At 34.8% G+C, this 21,895-nt stretch overlaps 1 protein-coding gene across 1 annotated transcript; it reads left to right on the top strand.

Annotated features, from left to right (window-relative positions):
* Positions 1–2,582: 2,582 nt before the first annotated feature.
* Positions 2,583–21,435, top strand: LOC123302859. The gene is made up of 5 exons (XM_044885950.1): positions 2,583–6,638; positions 7,512–7,686; positions 14,131–14,718; positions 17,261–17,499; positions 21,397–21,435. Exons 1-5 carry the CDS (start codon positions 2,583–2,585, stop codon positions 21,433–21,435), a joined length of 5,097 nt encoding a protein of 1,698 aa, XP_044741885.1.
* Positions 21,436–21,895: the final 460 nt, after the last annotated feature.

A 21,895-nucleotide genomic window follows, 5' to 3' on the forward strand; every position in this document is an offset into this window, starting at 1 on the left:
ATTCGTGACCATCACACGAATCTCCTCCTTAAAACTGGCCAGTTCGCCAGTAATGGTTGGAGGAGATGGTGAAGGGACAGATTGTCCCTTCTCGAGCTCTTCCACTCGTTTTAACAGGGCAGCCACCAGGTCCTTATATTTGGCATAGACCATGCCAACCTCGGTAACGTGAGCTTTGCTATGTCTGGATCCAACAAAGCCAGACATGACATTTTTCACGACTTTTCTCAAAGCCGCTGCTCTTTCGATGAAGCCCGCAGCTTCCGAGTCAGAAAGTTCGGACCCAGTCGTTCTCGGTCTTGAGTCGCTGGGCTCGATCTTCCGTCTCTTTTCACCCACGATGTGCCAAGGGCCTTCAGCTTGGCCCTTCTGCGCCCCGTCCGTCTCCATTTTGTCGCCCTTGCCGGCTGACGACTGGCCTCCAGCTTCAACAATCTTCTTTATATCATCCATATACTACGATGTACGACTAATCGTGTGTGAAGGAGCGAGCCGAGTATAGTTGGGAACGGGTACACCCAAGTAGCAACAGATCCCGTAGGTATCGGTTACTACCACCCTTGTACTCAGGGGCCCAACACTCACCTGGGGTTACCAAGAACGACACCGGAATTCACGGACGTGCCGTTACCCGCTCGGAGCAACACAGGTTCCGACCCCTGTGTTCAACGCACACTTCCTGGCCAGGGTCCGAAGCTAGTCGTTAGACCTCCAGCCGCACACGTATCGGCAGCGCTAAGCGCACATCAGACCTTTGCTGATCCCAGATCAGCGTCGGCCACTCCCATCGTGAGTGAAAGATCGGCCAGCCACATATAGGAAAAATATCAAAACAATAGGAACAAAGACAGCCACTTACGCCACTGAACAACACAGGGATGCTGGTTTAATGGGTTTTCTTTCCCACGCGCAAACTTTGGTCCGGGGGAGCAAGCTCCAACCAATCAGTGGTTAGTGCAAACCGATCGGCATCCCCTATCCGCCACCCGGGGACCCGCCTGATACCAGTGTGCTCTGGTCCCACCGGCACTGCGGCCGGTGGCAGAGTAGATAGGGACAGTGGGAATCTCGTTAATCCATTCATGCGCGTCACTAATTAGATGACGAGGCATTTGGCTATTTTCCCGGACTAAAAGTTCTGATACCCCCAGACGACTATATATATAAAGAAGCTGGGTGAACTAGGCGCCGGTCTTGCGCTCGACAGCTAACGCACTTTCATGGTATCCCACAAGCGTCAATTTTGGCGCTTTAACTCTACGTTTGGTTCATCCCACAGCGCCAGTTCTGCGTACCAAAAGTGGCCCTCTTGGCACTCTGATCCATATATAAAAAATATATTCTCATAGCTTCACATTATAAATAATGTTTTTAAGCAAGCTAGAGATCTCACCCATTTAAAGTTTGAGAATAGGTTGAGGTCGTTTCGGCCCCAAGGCCTCTAATCATTCGCTTTACCGGATGAGACTCTTATATAATGAACGCCAGCTATCCTGAGGGAAACTTCGGAGGGAACCAGCTACTAGATGGTTCGATTAGTCCTTCGCCCCTATACCCAGTTCCGACGATCGATTTGCACGTCAGAATCGCTACGGACCTCCATCAGGGTTTCCCCTGACTTCATCCTGACCAGGCATAGTTCACCATCTTTCGGGTCCCAGCGTGTACGCTCTAGGTGCGCCTCTATTATAATAAAAATGCGAAAACTAAATTGTAATAATATAAGACGCCCTAGGAGTGCGATATTTAATACATAATATAAATATATCCTCCTGGATGCGCCTCTGTTTTTTTTTATTTTTAATCTTTTTGTTTGTCGCCAAAATAAACGCAAAGGCTTATATAATTTTATAGAAAAATAATTTTTATTTTGTTAGTTAAAGTTAATTACAATTTAGTTTTCGATCGAGTTAAAAGTTAGTTAAAATTGAGTTCAGATCGAGTTCAACCGCTTAATAGTTAGTTCACGTTTAGTTTAGATCGAGCATTAAAATATAGTTTCAGCCGCTTAATATAGTTTCAAACGCCTAATAGTGAAATTACATTAAAATACTATAATAGATCTCCCTTTTATCCCTATATCCATCCTTAAACCTATATAACCAAAGTGCAGTGCAATTAATACATCCTGTACGCGGGAAACCAAGGTGAGTGGAATTTATTAGAAATATATTTATTTGATTTCACTATTGGACTAGTAGTAGAACGACTACAGTCCACATCGAACGCAACATATGGTCCTTCGAGCCGGATCTATAGGAAAATTCGCATAGTAGGAAAATTCGCATAGTAGGAAAATTCGCATATATTCATTTAGCATATCTCTTTAAAATTCTATTATTCGAAAATAATTATTATTTAAAAGACCACGTTTAGTAAAATTACATAATACAATTAGAAAAACAAAACACAAACATAAGCAACACGCAGTTTTAATTCATACTTGTTTATCATTAAGGTACATGAACATTTGTCGATGTATTTATAAAATATTTTGATACTTTTTATTTACAATCATTTTTATACCTTTGTTTATTTACAATCATTTTATGCCAAATTTAATATTTTATTAAATAATAACAATGGCAGAACAACTTAAGAGAAAACTGCGTATTTTTGAAGCGAAAAAACAAACTCTTTTCCAGCGCTTACAGAGACTGTACGATATTAGTAAGGATTTATCCGATCCGAATGTTTTGAATAATTTTAAAATTTCATATATGTCTTTGGATGAAACTCGAAGTCAACTCTTGGAGATTGTTGAAAAAATTAATACCATATCCCTGGAGTTAGATAACGCAAGTATTCCGAATTTTCAAATTTTAGATACAATTGAGGAATTATGTGGTCATATTAAAATGGTGAAGTACTCAATATCAAAAGAAAAATCGGAGATCAAAACTAATAATACAGAAATTATAGAATCAGTAAAAACAAAAAAGGTTTTACCTAAATTACCTAAAATCGATATAATTAAATTTTCGGGTGATCCCCAAACATGGCCTGTGTTTTATCAAACCTTTAAAACGCTAATTCACGATAATCCCGATATTGATGAATCTTGTAAAATTCATTATCTTTTAAGCAAATTGGATGGAAAAGCTGCAATAATTTGTTCTGGTATACAACCAATCGCGGAAAACTATTCAATTATTTGGAAGATTTTAGTTGATAAATATCAGGATAAAAGATTTTTAGCAAATAATTATTTAAAACAAATATTAGATTTTAAATCAATTCAAGTAGAATCTACATCTGCTTTAAACAATTTTATAGAACGATTCGATACATCTGTTAGTGCATTAAAACAATTAAATATTGCTGATTTAGCTGATTTAATTTTAGTTTCCATAGCCTTATCGAAATTAGATAATTCAACACGAAAATTGTTTGAAATGTCAATCAAGGAGGTTGAATTACCAACATACCAACAATTATCTGAATTTATTCGTATACAAGCGAAAGTATTGTCTCGAGTTTCCAATACCGGGGGCCACATGACAAAGTTTTCTAACCCTAGTTGTAGTAGCTCCAAAAGCACGCATGCTTTTACAAGTATAAACGCAACAAATTCTAATTGTCCTGTTTGTCAAAAGCAACCGCATTTAGTATATACATGTCCAAAGTTTATTAGCCTTACCCCATCCGAAAGATATAATTTATCTAAAGAAAAATCATTATGTCTTAACTGTTTGAGTAATAAACATCATATAGCAAAGTGTAAATCTACAAATTCTTGTTCAAAATGTAAAGTACGTCATCATACTCTTTTACATTTCGAAAAATCACTCACAAGTGGCGAAAACACTGCGCCTTCTTTATCGTGTAGCTCTCAACAGGATGAATCATCTTTTGTTGATAAAGAAACTACTAAAGAATGTTTTACGGTTCAAACTCCAGTTTTGAAACAAAATTACACAACGCTTCTTTCGACTGCCGTAGTAAAAGTTTGTCTACCTAATGGGAAAAGTAATTCCATTCGCATTCTACTGGATTCTGCAAGTCAAGGAGATTTTTTAACTGAAAACTGTTGTAGAAGATTAGGTTTAGTTATTAATAGAATACACGCATCAGTTGTTGGAATAGGAGCTAACCCACATTACGTTAGGGGTCAAGTTCAAAATATCGCAATTTCTTCTAGGTTTAATTCGCAAATTCAGTGTGTTATAAATGCGTGGGTTGTCGATAAAATTACGGATAAACTACCTACCGCTCATGTAAATACTAAACACCTTGATTATTTGAGGGAATTACCTTTAGCAGATAGTGAGTTTGATAAATGTCGTGAGGTTGATGGAATCTTAGGGGCACAATGGTTTCCAAAATTGATTGGAATTGGAAAGGTTTCGGCTGCTCCTGACTTACCATTTGGTTTACAAACTAGTTTAGGATATGTAATAATGGGTAAAACGCCCATTTTAGATGACTTGAACCTATGTCAAAGTTTCTGTACTTTGATTGATCCGCCAATTGAACAAATAGTAGAAAAATTCTTCGAAATCGAAGAAGTTCCAATGGGTAAAATAGATAGCCCAGAAAATATAGAATGTGAAAAGCATTTCACAAAAACGCATATTAGAGATTTTACAGGTCGATATTCCGTAGCTCTTCCTTTTAAAGAAGATCCTTCGAATTTAGGGGACTCTTATAGTAGTGCCTTAAAAAGATTTATTTCGTTAGAACGAAAGTTAGATGCATCACCACAACTTCGAAAACAATACAATGATGCATTTAATGATTATTTGATTCAAGGACACATGCGCAAATTGGTCGATAATTGCATATCTGATAGAAGTGGTTATTATCTACCCCATCACCCTGTATTTAAAGTAGATAGTACTACTACTCCATTGAGAATAGTGTTTGACGCAAGTTGCAAAACAAATTCATCTTTATCATTAAATGACGTATTACATACAGGGCCTAAATTACAGACAGATGTTCTTGGAATGTTTCTAAATTTTAGATTAAATCAGATAGCATTCACCGCGGATATACGGCAAATGTATCGACAAATTAATTTATGTCAGGAACACACACGGTTTCAACGTGTATTATATAGATTTGAATCCTCTGAAAATATCGAAACTTATGAGTTGACAACTTTAGCCTTCGGGGTCAAACCGTCGCCATTTTTAGCTTTACGTGTAGTTCGTCAGTTAGCCATGGACGAGGCTATCAAATATCCTCAAGCTACTGAAATTGTTTTACGAGATATGTATATTGACGATTTAGTTTCAAGTACAGTTAACCTTGAAATAGCTAAAGATTTGTGTGCTCAATTAGTAAAGGTCTTTGAAGCGGGTGGTTTTAGCTTAGTTAAATGGTCCAGTAATTCAAAAGAATTACTTACTCAACTACCTAAGACCCAAAGCACAACGAATTTAATAGATTTCGATTCAAATTATTTAAAGGTATTAGGTATGAAATGGTCGACTAGTTCAGACCATTTATTATTTTCCGTAACGGGTTTAAATAAAAATTGTAACAAACGCAATATATTGTCTACCATAGCTCGCATATTCGACCCGTTAGGTTTGTTAGGTCCAGTTACCTTATATGCAAAATTATTTATAAGGAAATTGTGGTCCATTAAAATAGGTTGGGATGAAACCCCTCCTGATTATTTATTAAATCAATGGATGAAATTCCAAATAGAACTTCCACTTTTAGAACGATTTTCGATTCCGCGACATTTAGGTAGATTTGAAAATTCTATATTAACGCTTATTGGTTTCGCGGACGCTTGTGAAACATCGTACGCGTGTACTGTTTATTTGCGGTCTGTATCGAATCAAAATAAATCAATTAAAACTGTATTAATTTGTGCGAAGTCGAAAGTTTCACCGCTGAAAGTTGAAACTCTAGCGCGCTTAGAACTTTGTGCTTGTGTTATGTTAGCAAAATTAATGAGTTTTGTTTTGAATACTTTCTTCGATCGTTGTCGCATAACTAAAATATTCGCATTTACGGATTCGATGGTAGCTTTACATTGGATTAATGCATCTCCTCATAGATGGAAAACTTTTATCGCGAATCGTGTTGTTAAAATCCAAGATTATTTACCTACCAACGTTTGGTATCATGTTGAAGGGTTAAATAACGCAGCTGATTCAATATCACGGGGCATGACTCCAGAAAAATTTCTTGAAGTTCAAACGGACTGGATATTCGGTCCATCGTGGTTGCAATTAGATGAAGAGTATTGGCCAATTAAATCGTTCGTAGATTTAGAGAATGTGTCAAACGTTCCTGAAGAAAAAATAGTTTCCTGTCCAGGAACAGTACAACCCCCTGATCATCCTCTATATACCCTAATACAAAAGCATTCTTCATGGTCGAAATTATTACGCTCCACCGTTATAGTTTTTCGGTTTATCAAAAAATTACCAATTACAAAAGATTTTAGTTTAAAAGATTTAGAATTTGCAGAACAAGCTCTAATTCGTGTCGTACAAAATATTCATTTTAAAGACGATATACTAGCTTTAAAAAATAACCGTATTTGTTCGAATAGATTAAAAAATCTATCACCTTTTTTAGAAAATGATATATTACGCGTTGGTGGTAGATTGAAACACGCTTCTATACCTTATGCACATCAGCATCCTGTACTTCTACCGAAAAAAGATCATTTTGTAAATATATTAATAGATTATTATCATAAGAATAATTTGCATACAGGTCCGCATTTATTGTTGTCTCTCATACGTCAAAAATATTGGATACTTTGTGGTAGAGGAGTTATACGTCATCGGGTACAAAAATGTAATTTTTGTTTTCGGACAAAGCCAAAACCCACTTATCCATATATGGCTCACTTACCCGATTTTAGAGTACTTCCACAAATTAAACCATTTATTATGACAGGGACGGATTACGCTGGACCTTTTAATATAACTATTAGTCGAAATCGTGGGGTCAAAAGCCAAAAGGCATATATTTGTCTATTCGTTTGTATGACGACTAAGGCCTTACACTTGGAATTGGCTTCCGATTTATCCACACCTACTTTTCTTTCCGCGTTTAAAAGATTTTTGGCACGTAGGGGCCCTATCTCAACGATGTTTTCGGATCAAGGGACGAATTATATAGGTGCCAAATCGAAATTAGACGAAATTTATAGATTTTTAGAATCAACCGAACATACAAACGTTTTGAAGGCTGAACTTTTGAAAAACAAAATTGAATGGAAGTTTAACGTGGCAACAGCCGCCCATATGGGTGGTATTTGGGAATCGAACGTCAAATGTGTCAAAACCCATTTGCATAAAATTCTCGGCTCGCAAATTTTGTCATATGAGGAATTCTCTACCATACTAGCGCAGATTGAGAGCTTACTTAATTCACGACCTCTTTGTTGGTTGAGTAATGACCCATCTGATCCAGAAATATTAACACCCGCCCATTTTCTAACTTTGACTCCGCTAAAATCGCTGCCTGCGATTGATTTTTCGAATGAATCTCTTAGTCATTTGGATCGTAAACAATTATTGGATGGTATTGTTCAGTCATTCTGGAAGCGTTGGAAGGAGGAATATCTCAGTACACTGCAGGTACGTCAGAAATGGAACACTCCTGCATGCCCAGTTCAAATTGGACAATTAGTGATATTGAAGCAAGATAACTTGCCACCTTTACATTGGCCTATGGGCATAATTGAGAAAGTGTATCCTGGTACTGATGGTATTATTCGTATAGCATCCGTTCGCACAAAATCGGGATGTTATAAACGTCCTGTAGTTAAATTATGCCCTTTACCCACGCAATAATTAAGTGTTTTCAAAATGTTTGTGTTTTGTTTATTCAACTTGTTCGGGGTAATCAAATATAGTTCTTACGCTAATTTTTGTTGTTAGTATTTAGGATTTTAGAATCATATTATTTATTTATTTATTTATTTACGGAAAACTATAGTTTTCCATGTCGGGGGGTATGGATGCGCCTCTGTTTTTTTTTATTTTTAATCTTTTTGTTTGTCGCCAAAATAAACGCAAAGGCTTATATAATTTTATAGAAAAATAATTTTTATTTTGTTAGTTAAAGTTAATTACAATTTAGTTTTCGATCGAGTTAAAAGTTAGTTAAAATTGAGTTCAAATCGAGTTCAACCGCTTAATAGTTAGTTCACGTTTAGTTTAGATCGAGCATTAAAATATAGTTTCAGCCGCTTAATATAGTTTCAAACGCCTAATAGTGAAATTACATTAAAATACTATAATAGATCTCCCTTTTATCCCTATATCCATCCTTAAACCTATATAACCAAAGTGCAGTGCAATTAATACATCCTGTACGCGGGAAACCAAGGTGAGTGGAATTTATTAGAAATATATTTATTTGATTTCACTATTGGACTAGTAGTAGAACGACTACAGTCCACATCGAACGCTACACCTCCTTTTATCATTTATAAAAAAATATAAATAATATTTACTTTCATTTTGCCTTTGGGTTTCATAAAATTTATAAATATTTCGATGAAAAAGTATTTTATTCCCAATGACTTGCGTACATACTAGACTCCTTGGTCCGTGTTTCAAGACGGGTCCTGAAAGTACCCAAAGCTATATCGTCGCTGACAGATAAATTTTTAATAAAAACAAATGAGCCAGTTCATTATCATACACCCTACTGACAGTTAAATAGTATCATATAACGGCATAAAATCCGTATATATAATATGTTTTAATTAAAACCTATTTATACTCGTGGTGGATCTGAACGCGTTAATAACGCGGCTCAATATCAATTTATAATTAATACCATCAAACAATTAATCTAGAAACATAGGCGTTTAACATACACAAAATATTATCAAAAAATAATATTGTACATTAATCAACGCACCAATGCCTATAGATTAATATTTAATGGGTCGCAACGTCCTACAAGATGAGAAGTGCATACCTCGTTATCATACAATTAACAATATACAGAAACCTTGTTACGACTTTTACTTCCTTTAAATGATCAAGTTTGGTCATCTTCCCAGCAACATCGGCAATATCAGAAATATTGCCGCGTACCAGTCCGAAGACCTCACTAAATCATTCAATCGGTAGTAGCGACGGGCGGTGTGTACAAAGGGCAGGGACGTAATCAACGCGAGCTTATGACTCGCGCTTACTGGGAATTCCTCGTTCATGGTGAACAATTGCAAGCCCCAATCCCTAGCACGAAGGAGGTTCAGCGGGTTAACCGGACCTTTCGGCCTGGGAGGACACGCTGATTCCTTCAGTGTAGCGCGCGTGCGGCCTTAGATGCCCACACATCTAAGGGCATCACAGTATTTCTTTTAACACATAATTACTATTATATATTTTGATACACTTACACCATCCATTATATATCTCAAAGACATAAAACTCGTTGCTTCAAACTCAAATTATTATTACTGACATACACTTCTATTATATATATTAAAGATATAAAACCCGTTGCCTCAAACTCAAATTATTATTACTGACATACACTTCTATTATATATCTCAAAGATATAAAACCCGTTGCTTCAAACTCAAATTATTATTACTGACATACACTTCTATTATATATATTAAAGACATAAAACCCGTTGCTTCAAACTCAAATTATTATTACTGACATATACTATACTATATATATCTCAAAGACATTAAACTATTTTAATATCTAAAAATAAAATTTAAATACATTTATATAGCTTATATAGCTAAAATACATTTTATTCACAGTTTCAAACTCATATTATCATTTTACTACCGATAACCATACTCTATACAACATATGACATACATTCAATATATTCAATTTATTATAAATAATACTATTAAAAATCACAATAAATATATGTATAAAATCTATTAAGACACTCTATTCGTATGGTACAGTAATAATATGTGTCACTATATACATATAAATTATAAGTCATAACTTGTGATATTAATAGTACACCATCATATATAGTACTTAAAGAGAAAGAATTCCTTGTTTCAAACTCAAAAATGTAAGTTGTGTTTAAATGACTTAAAATGTCATGAAACGTAAAGATATATTGAAATTTTTTTCAGCCAAAAATCTTTGATTTTGAACCAAAAAAAAATTGTTTCTCTTAAAAATGAAAATTATCATATTTATTATAAAAATTACTATTTATTATTCAATAAATACATATTATCAAAGATATTAATCAAAAATATTTACATATTTTTCATAATTCATATACACTTTTGTTAGGGACATTTCACAAAGTTAGTGTTTTTGTTTTTTTTTCTTTAGTGATTTTAATTAATACTGAGTTGGTACTAACTGACTTTACCAAACATCCGTTGCGGTGACTATGAGTCCGCCTTCACAGTAGTCTGTGTGCTGTATAAGTTGTTTACTTATTTTCAAATGGGTCGGCTTTCGGAACCGGCCCAGTGAGTTCATAACTCTTTACTTTTTTAATTATTATTAATTCGTTTCTCGATCTGAATGGATCTTTTCTTTCGGTTGATTTAATTAATCAATCTAAAAATATAATTTAAACGTTGTCGAGTCAGTGATTCTGTTCTCTTTTTCAAAAGTTTCAATTTTTCAATGTTGAAACGCATGGTTTTCAACATTTAATTTTTCTATTTAACAATGCGTTAAAGCTTAATTTCTTAATCGATTTTTATCTTGATAATCAAGTTTAATTTTGAATTCATATCGATAAATACAAGTGAACCACATGTGATTTAGTGCAGTGAACTTAACATTTTCTACTTTTCCCGCCATTGAGGTGATTTAACGCATATTCGATTTTACTCGAGTGGCCCACATATTGGAGATTTATCCGTGCAATTTTTATTATAAAAAAGGTGTATCAATCAAAGCCAATAAACTATCATTAAAAAAAGCGTGAACAAATTCACCGTAAAGGTTTGATAAATTTTCCTAAATTCCTTTTTTTTCTGAGTTTATCCTATCAAACCTTTAAATATCAACTTTATTATTTAACTAGTGTCAACCTGGATAAAAAACTGGTGAGTACATATTATTTTTCATACAGTCCATAGTTCTCAAACGTTCTAAAAACTCGCTAATTGTTGGGAAATATTTTAGTTTTCTTGAACCAGCGATCATCGCCGCAACATTTTTGGTCACTTCAAGCCAAATATATGTTTTTTCATTCAATTCAAATAATCACGCGAACAGTGTTTTTTCGTGTTTTTTTTCTTGACAAACAATTACGTAATATTTTATGTTTTTTGATCAACAACATTCGACGTCATTTTGATATTCATGATTTGACTAATAATAAAAATTAACAACTACTCTTTTCATAAAATAGATGTCACTATTGACTATTTTTTTGTTCAAATCAAAAATCATAATATTTACATTGTATTTTTCAATTGTCAAAATTTATTAAATCACATTTCAAAAAATAAATGTAAATAATTTATTTTTTTTGACTTTAATTATTAACTTCAATTTTTTCTGAAAAAATTTAAAATTCATTTAATTAAATCGCATTTGATTAAAATTTCGTATTAATTCAATATTATTTAATACTCAATTGATTTAATTAGTTTCAATTTCTTATAGGGAAAATTCGTAAATTTCGTATAGTTATTGACTTTGATTGCATTTTTTTTTAAAATTAATTAATTTCATACTTTTATTTCAATTCACTTGTATTCTAAAAAGTTTAAATTGTTTATTCTTGGGTATCAAATAAATTCATTATTCATTCATTGATTTTCATCCAGTCAAGTACTATTACATTCAAGGGTTTCAAAACAAATTTCAATTCATATATAATACTGAGTGTCCGGGTAACTGTGCTGATTTGCTTTAAAATATTTTTTGAAAATTTTTCTTTTGATTTTAAACAAATTTAATTTCAGTGCTCATCAATAATATTTTAATTATATACAGTCATTTGATTGTTTTATCAATCCTTCATCAATTAACAGTTATTCCTTTTTTCAATTTTTTTTTGCATTTTCATTCAAGTATGGCACAAGTTATTGACAGCTTACTCCAATATGGAGAAACCATGGAAACAGTGAAGGAAAACCTAGTCCTTCATCGTGAAAATGCCTTTGCGCAAGTAAACGCAATTTATGACACTGTAAGGGGTCTTACACAAGCCGATTTTTTACAGTGTGAATTATTATATAAAAAACTGCCATCCTTCATTGAAAATCATAAAATAATTCAAAGTGATATTTTGAAATTTAATTCTGCTGTAGAAAAACGTAAGCGAATCGAAACAGTTTCAGCTCAAATAGCCTACGATCAGTTGACATTTTCAATCGAGCTGCATTACCACAAATTGAAGGCGTTAATGCCAGACAAAGTTTTGATTCAACATCGGTTGATTCAGTCAAACCTCTTCAACAAGATAACAGTTTAGCTCGTATTAATTTACCCCAATTCAATGGCGATATAGGTTCCTGGTTGGAATTTATTTCCATATTTGACAGCCTTGTCCATTCAAAACATATGGACAACATTTGCAAATTTCGATACCTTAAAACCTCGTTGAAAGGGGATGCGGCAGCTGTGATTTCTGGGTTTGCCTTAACTAGCGAAAACTATCCATTAGCATACGAAGCATTACGGTTTCGCTACAACAACAAAAGGCGCATAGCCAGTTTTTATTTACAAAAAATTTTAGAGTTCAAGACAACCCATTTGTCTAATTTAAATAATTTAAATTCATTTCTCACCACTCATGAAACTGCAGTAAAATCTATTCGCTCTATGGATTTACCAGATTTAATTGATTTCATTTTTTTCAACTTAACACTAAATAATCTGGACACTAATATGCGCCGTGAATTTGAATTACGTCATTCAGACAAGGAGATTCCGTCATACACGGATTTAATCACCTTTGTTACTAATCAGCTTCGCTCATTAGAGTTGCAATTACCCACTACTCACACCAGTAGCTCAGCGTTTCCAAAAACAAATAAACCCAAATCATTTTTAGTAAACACCGCTCACAACACGAATAAAATTTCTTCATTTAAACAAAACTCTCAAATTTCAAAGTGTATTCGCTGCAGAGGCCCTCACAATCTCTCAGCCTGTCCATCATTTTTAAAAATGGAATTATCGAATAAATATCAATATTTAAAATCACTTACTCGTTGTTTCAATTGTTTAGGTTCTCATCTCCGAAGCCAATGTGCTTCTAAAAATGTATGTCGCAAGTGTGATTCTAATCAACATCACACTACCCTTCATCCTGGGTTTCAATCACCGGTCACGCCGGCAACTAAAGCCACCGTTTCGGACTTGAATGCGTCTCCCTCAAACTTAAGCACTCAACCCCCTCACAGCACCGGTAACGACATCCCGGCGCTGTCATGTACTTCATATGCCCAAAACCCACAAGGGGTCTTACTGGGCACAGCTCAAATTTTAATTAATACCCCCAGTGGTAATTATCTTTCTGTTCGGGCACTTGTGGACCCTGGCTCCCAAGTGTCAATTATTTCATTATCATGTTGTCGTGCTCTGGGTTTACCTATTAAACCCACTTCAACTCAAATTTCTGGTATTGGCGCCACCGAAACCTCTTGTCATGGTACGGTTTCGTGTATTTTAAAGTCAAAATATTCTGACATAAAAGTCTCTACAACTGCATATGTCATGTCTACTATTTCGTTAAATTTACCTTCAATTGAATTATCTCAAGAAGTCATCAGTCGCTTCACGTCACTCAAATTGGCAGATAGCCAATTTCATAAGTCATCCCCCGTGGATTTTTTAATAGGGGCAGATTTGTTCCCCTCTATATTATCATGTACGGATTCTCAAACTATTCAGGGATTCCCTTCCGCCATAAACAGCATTTTTGGGTGGTTAATTATCGGTCCTGTTGAGGGCAACCCCCCTACTCAACCCATTTCACTTCTGAGCACTGCTCAAATAAGTGATCACTTACAAAATTTTTGGGAAACTGAAGAAGTTTCGGTTTCCATCCCCTCAAATCCTTTAGATATTTTGGCGGAACGCCATTTTAAAGACACGCATTCGCGTGACTCAACGGGTCGATACATTGTCGCTCTTCCGTTTCGTCCGGGCAGCATCCCTGCTCTTTTCAACAAGGAGCGTTCATTCGCTTCCTTTATTAATTTGGAAAAAAGATTGTCTAAATGTCCAGAAAAATACAAGGCGTATACCGAATTCATGGATGAATACATTTCATTATATCACATGTCAAAGGCAACTAACTCATCAAGTTACATAATTCCCCATCATTGTGTCACTAAGGACACTAGTACATCCACCAAATTACGTGTTGTTTTTAACGCATCGGACCCAGGTTATAACAAAATTTCTTTAAATTCATTATTGTTGGCCGGTCCTAAATTACAAAACGATATCTCGGATATCCTTTACTCATTCCGTTTTAACGCAATAGCCTTGTGTTCTGATATACGTCAAATGTATCGACAAATTTTGGTACGTCCAGAAGATCGTACTTATCAGCATATATTTTACCGACCATCCACTGAATCCGACGTCGTTGAATTTGAACTAAATACCGTAACATACGGATTAGTTCCTTCCGCTTTTCTTGCACAAAGGTGCCTAAAACAATTAGTTATCGACGAAGGCAATCATTATCCTTTGGCTTCTCAAGCCTTTCTGCACAACACTTACGTTGATGATATTATTACTGGTGCTTCGTCTCCTGAACAAGCCAAAACTTTACTGATACAATTACAAACTTTAATGAGTAGGGGAGGTTTTGAGTTGCGAAAATGGACTAGTAACGATCCTTCCATATTAGCTGATCTCCCCGTAGATCACATCGAGACGCCATTTATGTTCGAAACGGAGACTGTGTTCAAAATACTTGGGCTGCTGTGGGACCCAAACACAGATAGTTTTCTATTTCAATTTAAATCATTCGAAAACGTTTTGACAAAACGCACTTTGCTTTCACATGTGGCAGGAGTGTATGATCCTTTGGGTTTTTTAGCACCTATTACTTTTAGCTTGAAGTGTATTCTGCAAAAGTTATGGTTAGATCACTCAGGGTGGGACGACCCTGTACCTCCACATATTCGTCAAATTTGGGACCTCCATCAACAAAACATGTATCTCGTAGCTCAAATTCGCATTCCCCGTTTTTATTGCTCCTTCAGAAAGTAGGTCGGTATGGTTGGCCGGTTTCTCTGACGCGAGTCAGCTTGGATACGCAGCTGTGCTTTATCTCTGTTGTGGTAATGGATATTCAATAACATCAAATTTATTTGCTGCTAAAACCAAGGTGGCTCCATTAAAAACCCTGAGCATACCGCGCCTGGAACTCTGCGGAGCACTTCTGCTTAGCAAACTCGTCTCGTCTGTCCGTCAAACTATGCCGAATTTGTTCAAAATTCCCCCACGTTTATTCACCGAAGCTCACATCGTTTTATATTGGCTCAACACTCCTCCACATTTACTCAAAGTTTACGTTGCCAATCGTGTTGTAGCCATTCAACAAATTACTCAACAATTGTGCTGGTCTAATATTCACACTTCTGTCAACCCTGCTGATATCGCATCTCGCGGACTGATCCCTGATCAGTTTTGCAAATCTACTCAACATAACTTGTGGTTTCACGGACCATCGCTAATTTCGGAGCCTCTCAGTCAGTGGCCCCCTCCTTTTACGGATACAATTTCCAATATTGCTGAGCTGCCCGAAATTAAACCCTTGGCTCTCGCAGCCAATTTAATTACTCCGGATCAAATGTTAGAATTATTTTCTCGCTTTTCGTCATGGACGCGTTTGAATACTGAGTTGGTACTAACTGACTTTACCAAACATCCGTTGCGGTGACTATGAGTCCGCCTTCACAGTAGTCTGTGTGCTGTATAAGTTGTTTACTTATTTTCAAATGGGTCGGCTTTCGGAACCGGCCCAGTGAGTTCATAACTCTTAACTTTTTTAATTATTATTAATTCGTTTCTCGATCTGAATGGATCTTTTCTTTCGGTTGATTTAATTAATCAATCTAAAAATATAATTTAAACGTTGTCGAGTCAGTGATTCTGTTCTCTTTTTCAAAAGTTTCAATTTTTCAATGTTGAAACGCATGGTTTTCAACATTTAATTTTTCTATTTAACAATGCGTTAAAGCTTAATTTCTTAATCGATTTTTATCTTGATAATCAAGTTTAATTTTGAATTCATATCGATAAATACAAGTGAACCACATGTGATTTAGTGCAGTGAACTTAACATTTTCTACTTTTCCCGCCATTGAGGTGATTTAACGCATATTCGATTTTACTCGAGTGGCCCACATATTGGAGATTTATCCGTGCAATTTTTATTATAAAAAAGGTGTATCAATCAAAGCCAATAAACTATCATTAAAAAAAGCGTGAACAAATTCACCGTAAAGGTTTGATAAATTTTCCTAAATTCCTTTTTTTTCTGAGTTTATCCTATCAAACCTTTAAATATCAACTTTATTATTTAACTAGTGTCAACCTGGATAAAAAACTGGTGAGTACATATTATTTTTCATACAGTCCATAGTTCTCAAACATTCTAAAAACTCGCTAATTGTTGGGAAATATTTTAGTTTTCTTGAACCAGCGATCATCGCCCCAACACTTTTTTTTAGCATTGGACAACACCATCATATATAGTACTTAAAGAGAACGAACTTCTTGTTTCAAACTCAAAAATGTAAGTTGTGTTAAAATGACTTAAAATGTCATGAAACGTAAAGATATATTGAAATTTTTGAAAAAAAATTTTTTCAGCCAAAAATCTTTGATTTTGAACCAAAAAAAAATTTTTTCTCTTAAAAATGAAAATTATCATATTTATTATAAAAATTACTATTTAGTATTCAATAAATACATATTATCAAACATATTAATCAAAAATATTTACATATTTTTCATAATTCATATAAACTTTTTTTTTATCATTGGATAAAATTATATATGATTCGATATATACTTGTAACAAATTGTCAACGACCATACTATGTTAAAAACACTGGTTCTCATCCCATTGTCTAAACAGTAGCTGTACTGAATAGACGTGTATTATTTGTAACAAACATATTACAAATAAATAGATAATAACAATTAGTGCGTTGCATAATAGCTTACTTTCAAATAATTTATTAAATTTATAAAAAAATCTTTCTAAATTAAAACTAATAGAAAGTGCATGAAAAACGACCCACAGGGTCAAGTCACAAAAAATAAAAGGGGGCGGCCATGCCGTTCCCAACCACAAGCAAGCGGAATAATTAAAAATGTATTAAACCTGCTAGAAACTGACGAAGGTGCAAAATTAGTGCAAAACATGAAATCTAGCGATACACAAGAAAAACCATCAAATCCAGAAAACATGGATACCTTCGACCAGCCAGGATGCTTAAAGGATAACAGCAAAAATGATACAATTGAAACATTTTTCAACAAAACAAAACAAGATGATGCTGACTCCCAAGCATCCAAAGATAACGAGAAACAACAAGAAAAACCAAAAAAAGAACGACCTCCACCCATAGTAATACATGGAAAAAACAACCGACACCAGGAGTTTGTAGCGAAAATTAACGAGCATGTAAAAAAAGGGTTCCATCTCAAATATACACAAAACAACACAAATTTATTCGTCCATGACATGGGTGAATACCAAACTTATCTGGATCATATAAAAAACAAAACAGAAATAGAATATAATACGTACACCCCAAAAAACTTGCGGCACCATGCATTTATACTCAGAGGACTAGATAGTGAACCAGAATCAGAACAAATAAAAATAGAACTTGAAGAAAAGCACGGAATAGTAGTGCACAACTTATTCAAGCTAAAGAATACTCGAAAAGGACTATACTTGGTTGTTGTAAATAACGACATCACCCTAAAACATTTGAATAAAAATATCAAATATGTCTACCATACAAAAATTAGCTGGGAAAGAAGATACAACGCCCCAGAAATAGTCCAATGTAGGCGATGTCAGGCCTGGGGCCATGGAACAATTAATTGTAGAGCTACGCCAGCCTGCCTAAAGTGTGCAGATCCACACTTCACCCACGAATGTAAAAAAGTACAAAAAGATGATCCACAAAGTAATAAACTCATAAAATGTGTAAACTGTGCGGGAAACCACTTGGCATATGACAGGAAATGCCCTGTCTACATCAAAAAACTTGAAAATAAACAAAAAGTGCAACAAACATTAATAAAAACAAAATACATCCCAGCACAACAGCCAGCCATAAACCCATGGCGAATTAACTTCCAGAACCATAACAACACAAGTATCCCGCCATCTAACCCCAGAATCATGCCGGGATCCAGCATTCACCAACAAACACCAATACAACAGCAACATTTGAACTTTAATGAAATGGTAAGTGAGTTTGCAGAACTCAATTCATTAATTAACATTAACCAAATGCTACAATATGTCAAGGAGCTAAAAAATAACTTAAAACAATGTCATACAGAACTCGACAAATTCTTAACGTTCAACAATTTTTGTCAAAAATATTTTGCATCAGGAAATGACAGACAATGCCAACCATGAGCTGTGCCTCCTGGAATGCCAACGGCCTAAGGCCAAAACTCAATGAATTAAAAGATTTTATTATGCAAAAAAATATAGATATTATAGCTATAAATGAAACCAAACTGACTGATAATATCAAATTTAAAATAAAAAATTACACCGTAATAAGAAAGGATCGCACGGCTCATGGAGGCGGAGTAGCTGTCATTATAAAAAACAACATCCCCCATCAAATAATCCAAACAAATTGTAACTGTGCAATAGAGAACATTTGCCTTAGACTATCTGACAACACAAACCTAGTCGCGGTGTACAATAATCCCAGAAATAGTCTTAGTAAAAATGACCTAGACATGCTAACCAAAACCGGCAATAAGGTTCTTCTATTTGGAGATTTTAACGCAAGACATGCCCAATGGAAAAACCACAGGACAAACAAAAATGGGAGAGCCTTATATAAATACATTAACGACAATGACTTAGTAGTTCATTACACGGATAACCCAACACACTTCCCAGACAATGGCTCGACACCTACATATATTGATCTTGTTGTCAATAAGAACGTATCGAACATATCTGAGCCGAAATCAGTTCCTGAACTGAACTCAGATCACAACCCCATTGTGTTTAATTTGCTAAATCATCAAAAGGAAACCACCAAACAAAAAATTTTCTCTTATAAAAACACTAACTGGGGGGAGTTCAGGGAAACGCTAAACCAAAAAGTCCTTATTGACAACAAGATCAACACTCCTGCTGACATTGAGGACGCTGTCAAAAAATTTACCAAATCTCTACAACAAACAAAAAATAAGCACACGAAGCTCATAACAATAAACCCTAACAGGATACCTCTTTGCGACTATACAAAACTCTTAATAAAGTCGAGGAATGCAATGAGGAAAACATACCAAAAGCGAAATATACCATCGCTTAAAAGAGATATCAACAAAATTAACAAAGCCATCAAAAACAGCATTAAAAAGGACCTCAATGAAGCATGGGAAAAGACATTGGGGGAGGTGCGCCCGGGTGACAAATCATTGTGGCGGATTGCTAAGGCGTTCAGGAAAACGCAAGAGGCAACACCTGCAATGACCTTCAAAAATAAAACCGTACTTACCAATCGTGGTAAAGCGGAGGCCATTGCAGAAACTTTTCAAACAATCCAAAACAATCCCAATAAATCACCCAAGTAGTCAGAGGTCAATAACACAATAAACAACAAAACACCAGGTCATGACAAGATTGACAATAAGCTTATAAAAAACCTAACCACCAAAGCAATAGTGAAATTGAATTACATTATTAACGCAATCTTAAAAAATGGACACTTTCCGACAATGTGGTAAACTGCAGTTGTAATACCGATACCCAAACCAGGCCAAGATCACTCTGACCCTAAAAACTTCAGACCCATCAGTTTGTTAAGCACTTTATCCAAATTAACAGAAAAGATCATACTTAGACGCTTGAACACGCACACAATAAAAAAGAAAATTTTAAAACCTGAGCAATTCGGTTTCAGGGAGGGGCATAGCACGGATATGCAAGTTGCTCGGATAACCAACGATATCACAATTAACTATAATAAAAATAACGTGACGGCTATGGCCCTCCTTGATATCGAAAAAGCGTTCGATACTGTGTGGCAAGAGGCTATCATATTTAAAATGATCAACTACGATTACCCACCATACTTAATTAGACTGATTGGTAATTACCTCAAAAACAGGGACTTTTATGTCAAAATCTCTCAAGCAACATCATCAGTAAAGCACCCAACCTCTTGTGTCCCACAAGGAAGCGTGCTCGGGCCGAAGCTGTTTAACATATTCATAAATGAAATTCCTTCGTTCGCAAAAACGAAATTAGCAGTGTATGCAGACGACACAGCGATCTATGCACACTCGCATAATGCTCAAGTCGCCACAAAACAGCTACAAATACACCTAAATATGATAATTGCTTTCGCTAAAGATTGGAAAATACAAATAAATAATTCCAAAACGGAACACATTATCTACACAAAAAAGTTTACTAACACCAAAATAACAGAAAAACTAAGAGTGAACGATCAAAGGATCACCCCAACGAAGTCCGCAGTCAAATACCTAGGTGTATACATGGACAGAGGAATGGCATTTGTGAAGCATGTTGAACACCTTCTAAAAAAGGGAAACGCAGCAATACGAATGCTCTACCCTTTACTAAATAAAAATAGTAAACTCACCACAAAAAACAAAAAACTGTTGTACACCGCGATAATAAGGCCCATAATTACCTACGCAGCACCAGTCTGGCGAAACACCTCCAACACTTGCAGACTGAAGCTGCAAAGAATACAGAACAAATGCCTTAGATTAATATTAAATATGGACAGATATGCTAAGGTAAATGTACTACACAAATTAACGAATATAAGCACACTCAATAATTACATAGACAAAATATCATATAATTTTTACAAAAATAGAATTAAAAATAGCAAATTGACATGTAACATTTTGAAGGAAGCAAACTCACTTACTCTACAAAAACACAAACTAATTTGCAGTGGTCTTTCCGACCCTTTCACATAATCTCCTACTACACACTTAGAAATCGATAAATTTTTAAATAAAAGTTATATAAACTATGCACACACAAAAATAGTACAAACTGTCAGTTGACAATAAAACAATAACAAACAGAATAAAAACATACAAAAATCCGACAAGAAGGCAAATTGACGATTTACATTACAAGCTCGGCCAGATGTGTGGTGAGAGCACTCGCCTTCCGTTTGGATGGCCAGTGTTCAAATCTACACACGGTCAACAAAAATTTTTATTTTTATTTTTATTTACTTTTTTCAATTTTATTTCTGTTTTATAACAGAAATATAAAGCTAAAGGATACAAACCAACTTTAGGGTAATATGTAAAACAGGTTTTTGTATATTTTCCTGTAAAGTTATCTTAAAAATACAAGTAATGTTAAACAGTTAATATATTTTAAGTTTGAATAAAACAAAACACACTTACGCTTACAACTGTAAAAATAAATAATTAAGGGCTGAAGCACGATTCGTGCTAGAAATCTTAAACAAAATAATCAATGTACAAAATTTACATACTTAAGCGGCGCAAGCCAAACTATTTATTGTAATTTTTACTGTATTTTTATATTTTAAATAAAGAATGTTTTGAATTGAATTGAATTGGTTCTCATCCGATCACCAAAGTTAAGTAATATCAGGCAGTATTAGTACCGACATAGGAGACTTTTTGGGAAATCACTGTGTTGTTGTCTTTAATATTTTTTTTTTTTTATTATCGTTAGAATTTATTATAAATATTAATAACTTTGATTATTTTCTGTAGTATTTATTATAAAT

The sequence above is a fragment of the Chrysoperla carnea genome, chromosome X, assembly GCF_905475395.1.
Source record: "Chrysoperla carnea chromosome X, inChrCarn1.1, whole genome shotgun sequence".
In the NCBI taxonomy this organism is placed as follows: domain Eukaryota; kingdom Metazoa; phylum Arthropoda; class Insecta; order Neuroptera; family Chrysopidae; genus Chrysoperla; species Chrysoperla carnea.

Coding starts and splice junctions, on each gene's coding strand:
- LOC123302859 (XM_044885950.1), top strand. CDS start 2,583: ATGGCAGAACAACTTAAGAGAAAACTGCGTATTTTTGAAGCGAAAAAA. Junction 6,639..7,511: donor TACCGAAAAAAGATCATTTT/GTAAATATATTA, acceptor GGTATTGTTCAG/TCATTCTGGAAGCGTTGGAA. Junction 14,719..17,260: donor AACTTTAATGAGTAGGGGAG/GTTTTGAGTTGC, acceptor TAAACCTGCTAG/AAACTGACGAAGGTGCAAAA.